Raw genomic sequence first — 18643 nt, forward strand, 5'->3', positions numbered from 1 at the left:
AAGCTGCATTCAGGTCCAGGATCACAGTGCCAGTTCCCCATAGATTTTTTCCTTATATGCTTTTTTGGGGGTTGTTTGGGGTTTTTTTTTCAAAATTGACTAATGATAATGGATGGTTGTGCTCATCCTTGTTATTAGTGGAAGCAAAGTCAGAGCAGTTTCAGCCTGGATTAACATGGATTGTAAAAGGCTTTGCAAAGAAAATGTTGTTCACCAAAGTAATATACAATTTTCTTTCATTCCTACATAGTTTTCCTACTTTATTTGGCAACTGCTTACTAAATGCTAGTAGTAAAATATCTGCGTTAAAAAGGACACCGGCTGGGGGGGAAGGCATCATAGCAATTGTTAGGAGCTTCAGTTTGTTGTTTTATAAAAGGTTTTATAACATTGGTTCACAGCTATAACGCATTATTGTGAGGAGTTACAGATCTGTAACCACCTTTTGCAGGAATTTGTGTGCAGAAAATTGTCTGTCCTTTGCAGCTGTGTGAGTACAGCCCCTGCCCGGAGCAAAACTCACAGCACTGCTGTACCAGACCCAGCATCTTCCTATCAGCCTGGGGGATCCTGCAGCAACATGCTCTGGGGTTCCACATGCTGGTCACAGAATGGGGACCCACGCCTGGCACCCTGAGTCATCTAAGGAGAAAAAGATGCAGAGAAAGGCTACAGATAGGGATTGATCTTCTAGACTTTTCTTTTATTATTACTTTTCTTTTTTTCTTCTTTTTTTCTATGCAATGCACCACCTCCTGTGCTCTCTCTATGAGTCCAGGCATCAGGCGCGCTCACCCAACAGATCGTATTTAAGACTGACCATTCATGATCTGCCCTATCCAGCATGTGGGGTCTGGGAGTGGGAGAGAAAATGTGCAGAAGCTCCATGAAAAGTATGAGGGGGAGCAGGAGGTAGGAGCCAATTAAATGAGTCACACGCTCAATATGAGACACCTCGCAGAACCTCCTCAATCTCCCACCAGTGCTGCAGATCCACAAAATGGGTTTGCACTATACCTCCTGAGATGTATAGCCACTCTAGTGCTGTATCCGTGAACAATTAAAGTCGAGAAGGTGCGATCACCCATCTTCCTTCTCCTTGTGCCTGATATTGCAAACGTAGACATTATTGACAAATACTTCATATATTGCCATGGGGTAGTATTCAAGTTTTAATAGAAAATCTGCTTGCATGTTCTCTCTTTAGATGTTATTTTAGAGTTACTGCAGTAACTCACCACAGCCCATTATACTGCAAAATGAATCTGGTGTTCTAAGAAGCTTTCCTGTTTTCATTTTGGCTGTATGAGAGACATATGGTATCTCAAGAAATAATGCCTGACTGCATTCAAAATCACCTTTTTAAGTCCATCAGCAAGGTTTATTTGCATGAAGAACTGCATTTTAAAGGTTAGGTTACCTACCTGTTATCATAGAAAAGCTATCACACTGCTTTAAAAGAGACTGCTCCAGGCCATGACAAATTACTTGCCTAAATGTTCTTACTATCAAAGGCTAAATTCACTGAACCAATAACTTTCTGTTAATTTGTAACATTTTCTCAAGTGCTGCCTTTGGAATCAAAAATGAAAATAAATTATCCTTCAGTGCTTTACAATGCCTTCCTTGCATATAAATGTGCTCCAAAGACTTGAAGACTGCTTAACAAGGTCTCTGGGTGTATTTGAGATGTGCAAACTCTAAGGCTTAAGGACCCTGAAAATCCACAAGGACACACAAGCCGCTGACACTCACCTCCTTCGTTTCCAAGCTTTTAGATTTCCATGGCCAATCTAGCTCAAAATAAGCATGCGTGTTAGAATGTTCATTTACTTTTCATAACACATATGAAACACACCTGTGGATGGTGCATACCTCAGTTCAAGCTCTTTCAGCATTTCAGAAATCGATTGTCCCAGCCATAAAACGCATGTTCTGTAACTTATACACAAACTTGATGGCACCGGCACACAGCAAGGAGACCCTTAAAGTAAATCAATTTGATTAACAGAGACGCTTAAGTTGTATCTGCTGGTCTTTTTCCCATCTTCGGTCTTATGAAATCCTTGAGATAGCAAAGACATCAGAGAGGACTGCAGGTGACAACAAATCTGCCAAACTGAGGAACAGACATTTTGGATACTAAAGAAGCATTTGAATGGAGAAAGGGCAAGAAGTCAGGGCTAAATCAATAAATATAAGTAGTAAAAAGCTTTTATCCTAAAGTATACTCACTCCTAATGAGAACCTTAACATTAGCTACTCAGACTCCCCGCTCAATAGTACTTACCAGCTGGTGGCAATTCTGAGGGCAGAATGGGGAAAGTCGGCACGGCGGACAGGTGACGCTCCATGTCTCTTTGAACATCGCCTCCAGACCTGCAGATCTATAAAACTGAAAATAAGGAGCAATAGAATATGTTTGAGTGACAGAGAGGAAGAAAAGGCAGTTCAGAACGTCTAAGGACGGGGAGTGCGGAACTGCTTGCCCAGGTAGGGAGTGAGTACAATCCTCCCACATCCCACACATCGGACTAAAGAATCACTCTCTTATTTTCTTTACCCTTAGTCTAATGAATAGTATTGATTCCCACGTGGGAGTAAAAAAGGAGCTTTTCAGAAGGGGGAAAAAAAAAAAAAAAAGAAGAAGAAAAGAGTCTCAGCCCTTGGAGACTGAGCAGCCTGGCGAGCGGTGTCCTGGCGGAATAGAAGAGCTGTGCTCAGGGCCCAGCTTCGAACTGGTTGGAAAACAGAGCTGAAAAGAGCAATTGCAACTCTCAGGTGACAGGCCTGTTCATCATCTGATACACAAGAGCTTTAAAAGCCATCCCTGCCAGACCTGCCTTTTGTTCCCTTCATCCCCTGAGGCAGTGCAGGACTTGACCCTGGAGTTCCCCAGGCAGGGCAGCAGCCGTGTTCTGCTTCAGGGCATGCCGAAAGCGTCGGAGCCTTGACAGGACCAAGCCTTTGTGCTTGTGTCACACACCAAAGCCCAGACAGGATCCACGCAAAGGGAATTGGTCCGCCAGGTGTTGTCGAGCTCTTTGGTGTAGACTATTCAAAATGCAGTGTCAGCTACCACTTTCTTCTAAAACGTGTCTGGGGGAAGAAGAGACAACTCTTCCCTGCGAGGTACTCACAAATCAGAGTTTAAGTCCTTGTGCAACTTGCTTCCCTGCCTTCCTCAGGGTGGGGGGGTCAGAGTTTGTGCAGCTGGGACTGCAGCCCACAGCTCCCAGCTCACTGAAGGACCCTCACCGCCAGACTGGACTTACCCTGAAACACAATTAGTTCAGGACTGGGAGGGGGGAATCACAAAAAGGAAGATGACTCCCTAACCCTTTTTACTGTGTGCTATCTCCTGGCTATAATGTATATAACCAGGCCTTAAACTGGAGACTGGAAATCCTTCTTCCCACTTGAGCACTATGGCAGAAAACCTGTGCCCTTGCCAGAAGCAGAGTGTAAGAGGAGAGGTGGAGGATATTCCTTTCTTTCAGTAGCCCCCTCCTAATTAGTCCCTAGCCCAACAGTTACATAGCTCGCTCATGAAGGGACTGTAAACTCCCTGAAGGCAAAGTGAATAAGGCTCCTGCCTTTGAAAAAAGTCCTTTAATGATCAGTTTAATGATACAACTGTGATAAAATTGCTCTTTTACTAAAAGGGCTTCTTTTTGAAGATACTAAAGGCATTTCTGTAGTTGTGGGGGCTTTCAAGAGTGCAGGGGAAAAATCGTTATTAAAAGCCCTTCTCAAACCCCATCAGTCTGTCTGGCACTGCACAGGACATGAAAACAAGAACTGAAAAGCTTTCACTGTAATAGATAGTTTGGTACAGGGGCAGGGAAACACAGGCAGGATCCTGATGGGTTTGGAAGAAGGAGACAGCTATCAGCAATTCTCCACAATAAAAATCTCTACTGGTGATGCCAGAAAGCTTACATTTGTACAGATTATCAACAGAAAGGCTTCACATCCTAATTAATGTACTGTCAGCTTCACACAGCTTGTGCCCATGTGGGATCAACAAAGATTTTGGATAGGTACTGTTTTCACACCAGTACTATTTGGTAGAAGAAAGCTAATTACCGATTGTTCCCATCCAAATTAGATTTTGAAAAACAATACTCCTTGTAATTTAGTATGTAACAAGTGACAAAAGCACCTTTCTGTTGTGAAATAGCACAATGAATTAGGTGACATCACGCCGCGAGCAAACTTGTCAACGTTCAGTGGGAACAAATAATTGCTGGGCTTACAACCAGCTGTTTCCAGCCTTACAAGAATCCTGTGGTTCTGAACTCCTTTCTGACCATTCGATGCATCCCTGGATCACGATTTCTCTGCAAAGTCTGCTTATCGGCAGATGGCCTCGATCTGCAAGCTGAGCAGCCTATGTAAGGACCATCACAACTCCCATCAATTTCTTGAGCATCTGGGCCCTGAGATCTCCAGCATAAAAAGCAAATCCCGATCAGCATTAATGAGAAAAATAAAATTGGAAAACAAAATTCTTATTGCCTTAAGTATTAGATACTTCACTGTGATTTGGGTCCTGCCTTCCCCAGAGTAATTATCACTACGTCCAGATCTCATGGCTGGAATCTAAGTAACTTGGCTACAAGCAGTACTATCACTTTGCACCTACCAGTGTTCCACACTTCTGAGGTCTGAACAAACTGCGGTTAAAATTGTTAGTATTTTAAAACCATTTTAGTTTAAAGAAAGTGTGCAAAATACAAATGGACAGCTACTCCATACGCTACTATGGATGGAATTTTCATTCCATAAGTAGGTCTTTCAGAAGAACTCAGGCTCAACATTTTCACTTGTGATAGCAGGGAAAGGAGACTAAAAAAGTTATTATCATCTTCCTCAGACTGTATTGGCACTGTGATCAACTTAAATTTCACCCAGTATTCTGATATGTCGAGGCAACTAGAAAAGTTTAATGGTTTACTCTAAATGAAGACAACAAGCTTCTTCAAATAAATGAATGTTCCAATGGAGGGTCTGAAACCAATCAATGTTGAATCAATAACCTGGAGATTAAAGTTACTTCACTGGTGTATCATTCAAGTGCACAGAAATGCAGAAATTCAACACAAAATAAGAATGATGAATAAAAAGCTGAATTTTTATTATAAGGTAGCGCTCAAAACGTCTTTGAAATCACCAGCAGTATCACCCACAGCTCACCGGGCTTCAATCTGTATTGAATCACATCTTTATCAGATACCTTGTACCATACTAAAGAATTTCAGTTTGCCTGTAGCATGAATTTAGGACCCTTGAGCATTATATGTAGCCACAAACCCTCTTATTAAAAATCATTTTGCCGTGTGCCCTTGGAGGAGAAGTGTGATTTACACCAGCTTTAATACACAAGTCTGTTCGCTGAGAATTATTCCATAAACTGTACGTCTGGATGACAATAAATCCGCAATCTGTGTTACTTGCTAAACTAGCCCCGGTTCAGTTTCGGTCTCTAGATGTAGGGTACTCGAAATTATGGTGGAAATGTAGTGAAAAACTTCGCTGGGGAGGGTTAAAATCAGCGTGTAACCGAGGGAAGGGTGTCCTTAGGCTTTCGGCTGCAGCTTTGCTGCTTCTCAGCCGGTCGCGCTCCCCCACTCGCAGCAGCTCTCACGGTCGCGACAAGCCGCGTCCGCGGCAATTCAGTTGCGATACCCCCCCGCGCTGTATCGCTCGATAGACTCTCTCCGCCTCATCACAGCCCCGTTTCCCACGGAGCCTCCTCTCCTTTGGATCATTTCACGAACCGGAGGATTGTTTCCCACAGGAACCCGCCGCCTTTTCCATCCACCCGCCCCTTAGGACCAAACCCCCGGCCGGGTTCCACCACCCCCCCCCCCGGGCCACTTCGGATGAATTTAACGGGGACGAGCAGCATCTCCTGCCTCCCCCCCACCCCTGCAGAGCCGGGTTGCGGACGGAACCCACCGGGGGCTGGGGGGGGGAGCAAAGAACGGAGCCGGGAGGAGGAGCGGTGGAGGCAGGAGGGGATAAAAACCCCAGAGCTGCTGGGACCGGGAATCTCCTGCCCTTCCCTCTTCACCCTGGGTTCCTGGTTTCTGTTCTATTCTAATCCCAATTTTTTTTTTTTTTTTTTCCCCTTCCCCCGCCTCACGGCGGCAAAAGGAGAGGAACATGCGGGGCCGGCATCGCTCTCCCCGGCCATGAAGCGACCGCCGGGAGCTCCAGGTAACGCTGTCCCGGGGGGGGGGGGGGAGATATTTCTCCGGTTGCCGGGGTATGGCGGGGGGGTAGGGTCCTGAGAAGCAAGAACCGGGGTTGAAAGGGGCCGCCGGAGCCCGGGGGCTTCGCTTGGGAGGGCGGGGGGCGGACTATGTCCGCCCCCCGCCCTCCCAAGCGAAGCCCCCGGGCTCCGGCGGCGAGCGCAGCCCGGCACCGGGCGAGGTTGGGGGGGGGGACACACAGATCTGTGGATGCCCCAGGTCCCAAGCTGGTTTAGCCCCGCTGGCCAAAACTTTGCCCTCCACCCACCCCCCTGGGTAGGGATCGGGGGGCTGCAGTGGGGTTGTCCCCATGGAGAAGCTGGTAGGAATCTCCCCCCCGAAAAAATTGTAGGCAAAGGGGGGGGTTCTTTGAAGTTTAGCCGTCAGGGAAGGCTTTGGAGGCGGTGAGGATCCTACGCTGGGCAAGTAAACTTTGCTAAGATCTGGCGTTGCGTGGAGAGTGGTTGCTGATGCTGTAACAGGCACCGCCGCTTATCATTGCATTTTTTTTTTTCTTAATTATTTGCCGATCTCCTTAGCAACTGAAAGTCATTTGCAAGGTTTAAGCTAGGGTGCAGCTTGATTTACAAAGTAACTTGGCAAAAAAAGGATGCATGGTGGTTTCATTGATGCGGATTTCCCTCGTACTCTCTCAAGAGGGGTAAGAGCTGCAGTGTTGACTTCATGTAGCCGGTACTGCCGTAGACAGGCTGCTGACGATTAGTCCAACTCAGGCTCTGTGGTACGTCACCCAGTTGCTCATCTGTGTCTCAGTTTTCTTTAAGCCGAGTGAGTTATCATGGGTGTGAAAAAAAAAAAAAAAAATCTGGCTTCAGGGAAATTCCATCTTTAGTGAGGGATGAGCGGAGGAGAAGATTGTTTTAGCTGGCTAAAGTTACCAGGACAAATTCGTCTCCAATTCAGCACTACTGAGGTCTGGCCAGAGAGACCACTCCATTTGCCAGCCTGACCTCAGGATCAGCTTGCTGCAAAGGTGATGTAAAGCCACTTTATTCATCACTGTGAGGTCCTGCATCAAGCACAGCTTACTCCAGTTCAGGGATTTAGTCCAGTGTATCAAGACATCACCCAGATGTAGCTCACCAACAGCCTCTGCTGCCCGATCCATCATGTCACTAAATCTCATGGATTACGATGGCTGGGTAATCCCGATCTGCTCAGTCAGAAATGCTGAGCACAGCTGTCAGGCAGATTTGATGCAGAGAGTACCTTCCCCCCTCAGGAGTGATAAAAGCAGACGAGAGCCTGGAGACTGGAGTAAGGTGGCCACTTCTGGGATATTTCCTCTGACAGCATCCCACACACACGCAAGGAATGGAAGTTTATGCAGACCTTCCTTCTAAGTGTAACATTTTGAAAGATTAATTATGTAGGATGCCACCAGCCTGTTTGTAATTAATGGCTGTGTCATGTACTTAAGCAGGATTCATAAACTTGGAATTAAAAGCATGAATAATTGTACTTGTATAATATTGTTGTTATAAATTAATAAAACCCCATTCTAACAGTCACTTTTTCTTCCGAGTTCATGAGGAAAGCTTTGTCAAATGCCATGCCCCCCCCCCCCAAAAAAAATAAGGGCTGTGAGGAAACATTGTTAACACCTGAGCCATCACTGTTTCTTTTCCTGTATTATTATATTTAATTAATCCAGCCCTGATTCATCTGATATGTAGACTGGTAAAAGGGGGAAAGCAAGTGTGGGCACTGGAAGTCAATGGGAAGGTGCAAAGGTGCGGCAAGCGACTTGTGGGCTGGCGAGAACAGGGGACGGAGGAGTCAGTCACAGGAGACGTGGCACAAGGGAAAGGGCTGGGAGATGCAGAAATGGTGTGGACCTTCTGGAGGGTGCACTGAGATCTTTAATGTTTTCTTGCGTTTGAGCTCTCTAGAAGCTCAACAGTATTCCTGCAGTTGTACGGCTGGGTTGTGTGCAAATATTTGCATTTTCACTGTGCAGAAAGTGCCAGCCAGATGTGGGACTATCTGCATCACCAGTGTACAGGAAGATGTAATTCCTACTGTAAAGCATTTCTCAGTCCAGTTTGTTTAATGTTGAAAAGACTAATGGTAGCATTTGCAAAAGCATTCAGGTGACTTGTGATCTCCAGTCCAATTCACTGCTTAAATTAAGAGATATGCCACATAAGGTTTTTTTTAGCAAAGTCTCAAATGAACTGGGAGAGGGAGCTTGGTGTACAGGTTTCCCTGGAAGAAACAGCAATAAATCTGAGGGTACTTACAGAAGAAAAGAAAGCTGGTGTAGAGATTGTTAATGGAGCATTAAGGGGAGAGAGATTCCAGAGAAAATGGAAGTGAGTGTTTAGGACTTTAGTTGATCTTGCAGTGATAACTGGTGGTGAGGATGTTTATGGTTGCCCAGCATTGCCCTTTTCCATAGGCAGCTCTAGGTGCTCATTACTTAAAAAAAACCCCAAACTAAACAAACAAACAAACAAAAAAAACAAACCAAAAAAAAAGCAAACCACCCCCCCAACAAACACACCATTAAAAAGATCAAAACCACGAGCCAAATCCTCAACTTCTCTACAAGTTGATTTGTTGTAGTCAATTGAGCTGTTCCTGACAACAGAGGATATTCCCTATGATATGAGGATACATCCTGTGTTTCTTCTCAAACAGTTAAGAAGCATGTGCACCATTACTGCACAGATGATTCATCTCAGGGAGTACTGTGTTTCTGGCAATGAACTTAAAATATGACACTTTAACACCACAAAGAAATGATTTCTTTGAAAAGAATTCAAGTACAAAACTGCCAACCGTGCCCTTCTCTTTACTATAAATCAAAAAAACCTATTTACGCAGCTCATTCAGAAATAGTGGTGAAGTACTTAGCCAGAATCTGTTTGGCACATGTTAGCTGATAGTATTTAATAACAATATCTGTCTTGAGAAAATACGTACTACTGAAGTTTTCTAAGACCTGAAGTAATGTTACTGGGATGAAACAAAAATGCCACTTTTTAATATAAGGCTGATTGTAGTCTTTGTTCTTCCTTGCCACTTAACACACACATATTACTAGCCCAGAAATGTTTATGCACTCATTTTGAGTAAGCTCAAATGATCACATAGCTTATAAATATTTATGTTGAACATGCTTGGCTTTGCAGACCATCCTGTGGTCTAATTCATGCAGAAGTTTGGGGAAACACAGGTTGAGGAGCAAGTTGCAACTCAACAATCCTACTCTCCAAAAGGGGAAAGAACCTGTTGGGAATGTAGGCACTGCACTGTGAGTTGGGCACGGCAAAGAAGGTTTCTGCTTGTCAGGGTACTCTCCAAATAGCCTTGTGTGTCCCCTGGTAAGTTTATGATGTCTATAATTTGGATGTGCCTCGCCAGGCAAGGCAAGTTGTCTGAAACAGTTTGCATTGGAAATGGACAACCCAGTTTTCAGCCTTTGCAAACTCTTTTTGCTCCTTAGAACTCAAAGGTATTATGCTGATTTACACCAGCCACTGGTCTGCCCTTGGGATTTGGTTGCAGACTAGCTCAGGGTTTCTGATAGACAGAAACAAACATGCAAGGTTATTTAGTGTATTAAACTTGGTAACCCTTCCAAAACTGAGCACTGACCTTGTATGTCCTATTTGGAGTATCTCCAGGATTGTGGTTATATTCAACGTAGGAGCTGATTTTTGAAAGTGCCATTCATCTTTTTGCAAGTGCAGTTACGTTAAAAATTGGGCTGCATAGGTTGCAGAATCAGGCATTGAAATATTAATGGGAAAGGCAACCTATGCAACAGCAGTTTGTCTCCCATTTTGTGGATGCTTTATAATTCAGTCTTCATGCGCATGGTTTTATGGCATGCGTTTTTCAGAAACCTTGCTTCGTGCGATGTACTAACTAAATGAGCAGTTATTACATTCTTTTTTGATCTGTCAGTGTGTTTCTATTGTGCCTTATGTACTGCATGCCATACGAATCCACATTGAGGTACAAAATTTTTTTCTGATGGTCGTTTCTATAATATTTCATAGGTCTCACCCTCTAGAAGAACTTATATCTATTAATTGTTGCCATAGACTAGCTAGCTAGCAAAAACAACTAAGTTAGTGGCTTAGGACTGGTTAAAAAAAAAAATATTCCTCTGGGTTCCTAACTTCCCACTGAAAACCCCATGTAGTTTGATACTTCAGTAGGATGTAAAAGCCCAGAAGACTTTAAGAATCTTGACACTAAGCTTTCATTCAAATCAATCCATTTATTTTTACAATATTTCTATAATTAAGATTATGTTGCTATATCCCTTTTATAGACAGGGAAGCAAGGAGAAGCCCTTACTGTCACAAGTGCCAGCTAGAGTCATAGCATTTTGACTCTCAGCTCAGCACTTCTTCAGAGCAGTCCTTTCCAAACTCAGTACGCAGAGGTTCCTTATCTTCTGTGTCAAGCTGGTGACTGTAATATGTTCATTATTTTCCAACAGTCACCAGTTCACATAATCTGCCTGATCTCACAGGAATTCTGTGGCAGTGGGTAGGATATGCGCCAGTTCCCAGGTATAGGCGCTTACTGAGCTCTTGATGTAATCACCCTTTCTACTCCCAGTTCTTCCTCAGAACCTGTGCACAGTGTGAGGAAAGGTTTTGGGGAAATAAAATTAAGTGATCATCTAACTAAGGGCTGTGGATAAAATCTAAAATGGCACAGAAAACTTCAATTTTGACACTTTAATTTTTGAGCACTTGACTTGGCAGTCTTGCCATTCTTTTAATACAGTTTCAGGGAATGCAAACATTTAAAGCCAACGTATATATAAATTTTTGTGAAAGGTGAATTCTCCCATCCTTCTGCCTTCATATTTCTTCTTTTAATGGGTCATTAGAAGGTTCAACTCTTTAGATTCATAGCACATCCTTTACCACTTGACTTAGGAGTAGACTCGTCAACAGAAGACAGCAGCCTGCCAGATTGGCAGAGGGTTAGAGAGGAGCGGAGTAAGGAACTGAGGGGCAGTGGAAATTAGTACATTTCACATATATTAATTAACTGCATAGATAATCTTAGATTCCTAAGTAGCAGATGCAAATTCTCCAGAGAAGTGTGTTCTAAGGTTCACCTCCTGAAACTCTTGCCCTTCTTCTCCCTAACCCTCTTCTAGCCCTTTACACCCTCCCCATCTGCTTTTCCAGTCTCCTATGCCTTAACTGACTTCTGCATCCTCAAACTACCTCCTCCTCAGTTGCTTCATTAGTAACGATGATGATGCTCCATTAGTGTCCCACTCCTCCTCTGGTTTTGCCCTTCCTTCCCTATGCATCTCTTATCCTCTTTTTCCCTCTCTCCCATCCTTTGGCTGCTTCTCTGCCCTGCCATCCTCCACCCTTTAGGTCTTGATTTTAATGTTTTTGTACTCAAGACTCATCCTTTCTTCATCCATCTTGCCTCATCAGAGAAAACTTCTTTTCTTCTGCTTCTCTCCACCCGAGGTTGCTGCTTTCTCCTCCATCCCACTGCCCGCAGGCAGCCTCCCAGCTCCCAGCCATAGCCACTATCCCACACTGTGGGACTTGTCCTGCTCAGATGCTGTACCAACGGGAGGGCGAGATTGGAGAAATGAGTATGAGGTTAATATGTGGGAGCTGAATACCGCGTTTGAGCTGCGAAGGGGTGGGGATAATCAATGCTTGTGGATTCACCTGGGAATTTACTTGACAAACTCTTAACAGGTATCCAGGGAAAGTAAGAGTGAACAGAAATGTTCATTACTCTGCTAAGTATGTGTACATTTTCTTAGGAGATGGCAAAAAGCATACCCCTTGGCACAGAATCACTGCCCTGCCAAACATCCCTGCTTCAAACCACAGTGACACTAAAATATTCTCAGAAAACAGTATGGTTGGGTTTGTTCTTACTATTCAAGTGTGAGCAAAATATTTTTTTCCTTTACTAAGTTTTAAGAAATGGCTAACTCATTCTTACTGAAAGTTCCCAAAACTTGCTCCTGAGGTAGGCACAAGGCATAGAAGATTTCCTCCTCAACAGTTATTTTGGCAAAGGTAGAAGTAGCAGAATACAAAATATTCCAATTGGGTGTTTTGAATAACTTTTAAAATAGGCTCTCGCTACCTGAACTATCAGTTACTGAGTTTAAAAAAAAAAAAAAAGGAGAAAAAAAAAAAGAAAGAAATTCATATGACATTTAAAGCTAAGTAGTCTGAGAAAATTCTTTGCTTGAAAATGTGTGACATTTTCTGATTGAGAAGAAACACGTGTTGTAACTGCTCCCAGAAAGAAATAGAGCATTTTTGGATGAGGCTTTTTCTTTCCTGTACCAGGAGTTTTCTATCATCTGGGTTGGTTTGGAAACAGGTAGGGGATGCCATTGCCCAGTCATGTTCCACAGAGGAACATTTCTGGTTTGTTGGGGTTTTTTTATGAACTGTCAGAAACTGCATTACTTGGTCCAAGACTGAAGAATAATTGCATTGTTTTTGAAGAGACAAAATATCACATCTGTAGTGTGAATATTTATCCATGAGTGCAGAAAACCGATGTTAAGCCTACATCACCCAAGAACAACTAGATTTTATAATTAACCGTACAAAAGATTAAGGATTAATTCCTTGTATTTTTCAAAAGGCATGCATAAGAAATCCAGCAGGCTATGAATCGTAAATGTTAATGTGCTGTACCTCTGTATCCCTCTTTTGACAGCAAGTAGTGCAAAGCTAACTGCACATGTAATCTGTGGCAAGGAGCACTGGGAGAGAGCTAAGAGACAGTGACAATGTCTTTAAACTGGCGGACCATTCCTACTCGACTTGGAGTTTTTCAAGTGAACTGCAAAGGGCTGGCATGCCTCTTGGTCTTCACCGTGAGCGTTTGTGGCAGTGCCCCGGGGATGTGTCCAGCAGCCTGCATCTGTGCCAGTGATATCGTAACCTGCACCAACAAGAACCTCTCCCGAGTGCCAGGAAATCTCTATAAATGTATGAAAAGGCTGGATCTGAGTTATAACAGAATTGGGTTTCTGGAGCCTGAATGGGTCCCTGCGCTGTTCGAGAAGCTGAACACTTTAATAGTCAATCATAATAGCATCAGCAGCATTATCACTGGAAGCTTTTCCACAACCCCCAATCTGAAGTACCTGGACTTGTCATCCAACAGCCTGAAGACGCTGGGCAGCCCTGTGTTTCAGGAGCTGAAGGCACTGGAGGTTCTCCTGCTGTACAACAATCAGATAATGCAGATAGAGTCTTCAGCCTTCGGAGGACTGTACAAATTACAGAAACTGTACTTAAGCTATAATTTGCTCTCGCATTTCCCTCTGGACTTGTACAGTGGCAAATACAAACTGACAGACCTCGTGTTGCTGGACGTTTCCTTTAATCACATCCAGTCGATGCCTATTCAGCGCCTGAGTTCGGTGCCGGCCAAACACCTTAGTGGAATTTATCTTCACGGCAACCCCTTTCATTGCGACTGTGCGCTGTACGCCATGCTAATCTTCTGGTATCAAAGGCACTTCAGCGCGGTGGTGGACTTCAAAAACGAGTACACCTGCTTGTTGCGGTCGGACCCGAGAGGTTACAATAAACTGCCTTTACTGCACGACAACTTTCTGAATTGCTCCGAAAGCACCGTCAACAGCTCTTTCCAAGCCTTCGGGTTTATTCACGACGCCCAGGTTGGCGACAGGCTGATTGTACACTGTGACAGCAGAATCAGCGACGCGGGCACGCACTTTGTTTGGGTTAGTCCAGACAACAGATTGCTGGAGCCAGACAGGGCGACCGACAACTTTAAAGTCTTTCATAACGGCAGCCTGGAGATAACAGATGCCCAGCTAGAGGACTCAGGGCTGTATTCCTGCATCGCAATAAATAAGAAAAGACTCTTAAATGAAACCATAGAGGTTAGAATAAATGTAAGCAATTTCACAGTCAACAGGTCCCACGCTCATGAAGCATTTAATACAGCTTTTACCACCCTTGCTGCCTGTGTAGCCAGTATCGTTTTAGTACTGCTGTATCTCTACCTGACCCCCTGTCCGTGCCAATGTAAGGCGAAAAGGAGGAAGAGGAAGCTGAACCAAAGCAGTGCCCACTCATCCATACTGAATTCCACACCGCCGCAGGAGCTGCCAGCCGATGAGAAGAAGGCTAGCACTGGGAAACGGGTGGTTTTCCTGGAACCCGTGCACGAACCAAAACACAGTCAGAACGGGAAAGTAAAACTGTTCCCTAATGACAATATCATTGCCGAGAGTATCTTGAAAACGACTCGAACAAAATCCGACTCCGATTCTGTTAACTCTGTGTTCTCAGATACGCCTTTCATGCCATCAACTTAGTTTGCTGCCTGTGTTTGTACCGTGCAGTTACATTTCTGAATACCTCCTTTGCTTGTAGCAACCATCAGGAAAAAACAAATAAAAAGAGAGAAAATGTTTTAAAAAAAGCATCTATTGTCAGTCCTTGAACTGCGTCTCCTCTCTCTGTGAGCGCAGGGCCGTGCAACAGTTGATAGCTTGTTTGGGAAAAGCAAATAGCGTGACATTAATGTGAATGTCTTCAATGCAAGCTTAGTATTGGGTTTTACTCCCTGGTCCATAAGTAGCAATTTCTCATGCGTGTTTAGAGGCACTTTCCATGCATACAGCTGACTTTTCAGAGTGAGAGGCTGTCCCCTATAAAACACTCTCAGTCATGCTGATAACTCAGCTCCCCTGCAGTAAGCGCAGAAGCTATCTCAGATGGCTACTGAGAAAAATGTCCAGGCTGCCTGCAAATGCTTTCACAGGCTCATAAAATCTTTACAGTAAAATCACTAGGGGAAAAAAGTCATGAGTTCTCTGGGACTGATCAGAACAAAAAGATTAGATTTGCCACCAGGATCCCTAGTGGCACTGGATAAATGTTTATGGCCTTCAACTGATAATGTGTTTGCCAATAATTGCCTGAAAACTTTAAATGGGGGGCATTGTACTCATTTTAGTCAAAACTTAGTCATGGGATTACTCGTGAGAGGTAAAGGGGTTGTGTTTGTTTATAAATATTGACACATAATGAAAACAGGTAAAAGTTAACACCTTACCTTTACAATTGCCTTAGTCGCAGAATAAAAGTTGTCAGTTGTGAGGACTCAAGCTAATCAGCAGTAACTCATTAAGCTGCAGTAACAGGATTGATTGTAATCAGTTGTCTTAACCTCCGCTGCTCGCTGTACGCTTGGCATCGCAGGTGGTGAACGAGCCTGCCACCCTCCCCAGGGCTCCTGCTTCGTCTTAGGGGTGGGTGGCTTCTCTTCAGAGGTAACGTCACAAAAGAGGGGAACTACTTCCATTAATCCTTTCAGTGGCATGTGATTCCAGCAGTCTAATAAAATTTGCTTCCTAAAGATTTTTCTTAAAAGAGGAAATATGGTATTTGGACAAACTCGTGAAAAATATAGATGACTTTATGCACTGTGAATTCAGAAAGCACAGCTTTTCTCTAGACTTGGCCCTTGTCTTGTATGTACTGCTTTCTTCCTTGCCCAAATGTATCATTGTCAAAGTTTATGAACCTGGTAAGACTGGCTTGGACTGGTCATGCAACATAGGTTACGTGAAGTGTTGTGTTATTGTAAAGAGCATACTGCTCTATTTGCTATTTCTTTTTCTGTTTTATTTGAGGGGTTTTTTTTGGTTTGGTTTGGTTTGGTTTTTTTGAGCTTACTTGCATTTGGACTGGGCTGGACTTTGCTAGTCTTTCTCACATTGATTAGTACCAACTTCACAGGAGTTTTGCAAGGAATTACAGCTTACCAAAGAAGAGTAACTAACTGGAGCATGTCTGTCTTGTTCTGTCTTTGGTGAATATACTGAAAGGGTAAAGGACAAACAAAATCAGAATCAAAGGGCTACATGGTATGGCAACAGTAATTTATTTTTGAAAGGCTTACTGTAACAGCCATTTGTCATTTTTTGTGATTTCTTTTGAGAGGCATGTCATCGTGCAAAAGCTTATATCTGGCTGAGCCAAAGCTATCAACAATTGATTTGCTATGGAGAAGTCCTGATGTAGCTAATTGTTTGAAAGCAAGCTATCTGGAAAACAGATTAGATCAGGAAACAGTGTTGTTGTGATGTGCACAAAGTATGTGGGATTAGAAAACTGCTGGAGATTTTAATTCTGATATTCAGGGAAACGGAAGATGGAAATTCTTTTTCTAGGCAGACAAAAATAAATATTTAGGAGAGAAAGATGACCAGGGGGTTGGGTCTTTTATTTGTGCATTTTCCTATGTAAATTTAAAAATGGCTTCTACTATCAAGCCAGTTAGTGTCCTTCCATAAAGCTCTTTCCCTCTTTTGGCTGTATACATGCATTAAACCAAAATCCATATGTTTACATATAGGGTATGATGGAAAAACAGTGATTGTCTTTGCTAAAACCAGTGATACAGTTGGGTCAGCTGTCAATGAGTCAAAGGCTTGATGCTGTTTCCTTCTCAACGATTTTTCTCATGGAAAAGATTCAACTAAGCCGCGTGATCTGCTGCTGTGCCACGCGCGTGGTGGGTGGGTGTCCTCTGTGTCGTGGACGGAGATGATCAATGACCCAGAGCCAAGGGCTGAAATGGTGGTGAGGCAGAGTGGGAAACAGAGAGGCAAATATTCCCGCAGAAAGTTGTACAGATCACTTACAGCTCTGGGCGGATAATACGCTCTGTTGTCATCCACGAGGTTAATTGACCCAGATTTCGGTGTTTACACAAGAGCGCTGACGGTCACTTCCAAACCGGGCTGAAAAAGAAAACAGGCTGTTGCGGTGCGGCTGGGAGGCAGACGTACACATCTCCTTATCAGCTACTGTTCACGGTGCGAGGCAGCGACGCTGCGTATTGAACTCACCGTGCATTTTAAGTCTGCACGGTAGTCCTAAATAAAAAAGATAGAGATCCTGCAGCCTTCCTTCCGCAGGGCTGCTGTCCTGCAGCAAGAGCGTGGGGATTTGCGGGATCAGAGTAATCCTGCCAGATGACTAGAGAAGCTGAGCGTCAGTCTAAAGAGCAGATATTTACTGTGACTATTAACTGGCTGTACTTTACTGACTGCTTCAAAGTGCTCAGAGTTGTAACTGTGATTATGAACAAGGTGGTAAAACCAAAGCTTTTGAAAGAGCTGTTGGCTCGCTTGCTGCTGCTTTACGTTATCACAGCCTCATGGGTTCAGCAGGTGCAGCTTTAATGAAGATTTTTAAAGTCTTTACTGAATCTTTGTCATATAGCACCAACACCGTAAATCCGCAATCCTATCCCTCTCCTTGGAAGGCTGTGGAAAGCCGGTGCAGCTCAGCAGTTCCTCCCTTCCCAGCACAAGGCGAGCCCCTCCGAGGGCTGCGAGCAGGGAGCCGGCGCTGCCGTCCCGCTCCACAACCACGCAGCACCCCGGCCGGTCGCACGGGCAGGAGGGGCTGCCCAGATGCCACATGTGGTCCACCCTCCTGGCGAGTCTTCCTTCAGCAGGCCTGTCCTACCGCCGTGTCACCCCTGTCAACCTACGTCCCGGATTTCCCAAAGAGCTGAGTGATATTTTTAACATGGAGCGAGCTCCGTTCTGCAACGCATTGTCCAGCCGCACTCTTACAACGGGTTTACATTAAGGCAAAGGCACCAACCCACTGACAAAAAGTCTCTGGTTGGGCATGGGGGCCACCCACTGCCTCTGCAAGATGCCCAGAATGAGATATTCCCCATGCAAGGGGATATGATATTCCCCAGATAAGCCTGTATGAGTTTTGCTCTCCCTTGTTTTCTTCCCAGGGCCTGAGACGGTGCCACACAGTGTCACAGGCAGGGCTCCGAGCTATAGCTGAATACCGTGTCTTTTTGCGGGGCTCCTTTGAACCGACGTCCTCCACTGCTTTAACGGTGGTGAGCGGCTTTTCTCTTATTCAAGGGCCTACTGCATCAGTCGCAGCTGTCTCACAGATCGAAAATCAGGGTAACGGCTACAGACAGCTCTGGGAGGGCACGTCCTCGCTCTGCGCGTCTCCAGCACTGCGCGTGCCCGCAAGGCACAAGCTTTACTGGAGTGCGTTGGAAACCAGCATGAAACCTCTCAGGCCAGTCCCGAGTGTAGCAACAGCAACTGCAGAACCACGTTGTCCCCACATTACCCACCTGGAGCGGGAGGTGAGAGGAAAGGCTGCTAGTCATCTCTCCTCACCTCGATAAGGTTAACTACCTGACTGCGGCCACCCCACTCCCGATGAACACATACAAGGGCTGATTGCCCCTTGGCTGCTGACCAAGGGGGAAGCTGAGGGTGAACTGAAGTTCTTTCCTGACATCAGCCCTTCATCTGCCGTTAGTTATGACAGCCGGCACCACGTCCTTTT

General features: G+C 44.6%; 1 protein-coding gene across 1 annotated transcript; it reads left to right on the plus strand.

The window, feature by feature from the left end:
- The first annotated feature begins 5882 nt into the window (after positions 1 to 5882).
- Positions 5883 to 14696, plus strand: AMIGO2 (adhesion molecule with Ig like domain 2). The gene is made up of 2 exons (XM_075059070.1): positions 5883 to 6225; positions 12972 to 14696. The coding sequence occupies exon 2, from the start codon at positions 13045 to 13047 to the stop codon at positions 14608 to 14610; it is 1566 nt and encodes a 521-aa protein (XP_074915171.1). The 5' UTR covers positions 5883 to 6225; positions 12972 to 13044; the 3' UTR covers positions 14611 to 14696.
- The last annotated feature ends 3947 nt before the right edge of the window (positions 14697 to 18643 follow it).

The sequence above is a fragment of the Buteo buteo genome, chromosome 28 (assembly GCF_964188355.1).
Source record: "Buteo buteo chromosome 28, bButBut1.hap1.1, whole genome shotgun sequence".
Classification (NCBI taxonomy): Eukaryota; Metazoa; Chordata; class Aves; order Accipitriformes; family Accipitridae; genus Buteo; species Buteo buteo.

Excerpts from the sequence above, each read along its gene's own strand:
- AMIGO2 (XM_075059070.1), top strand. The coding sequence starts at position 13,045 with ATGTCTTTAAACTGGCGGACCATTCCTACTCGACTTGGAGTTTTTCAA.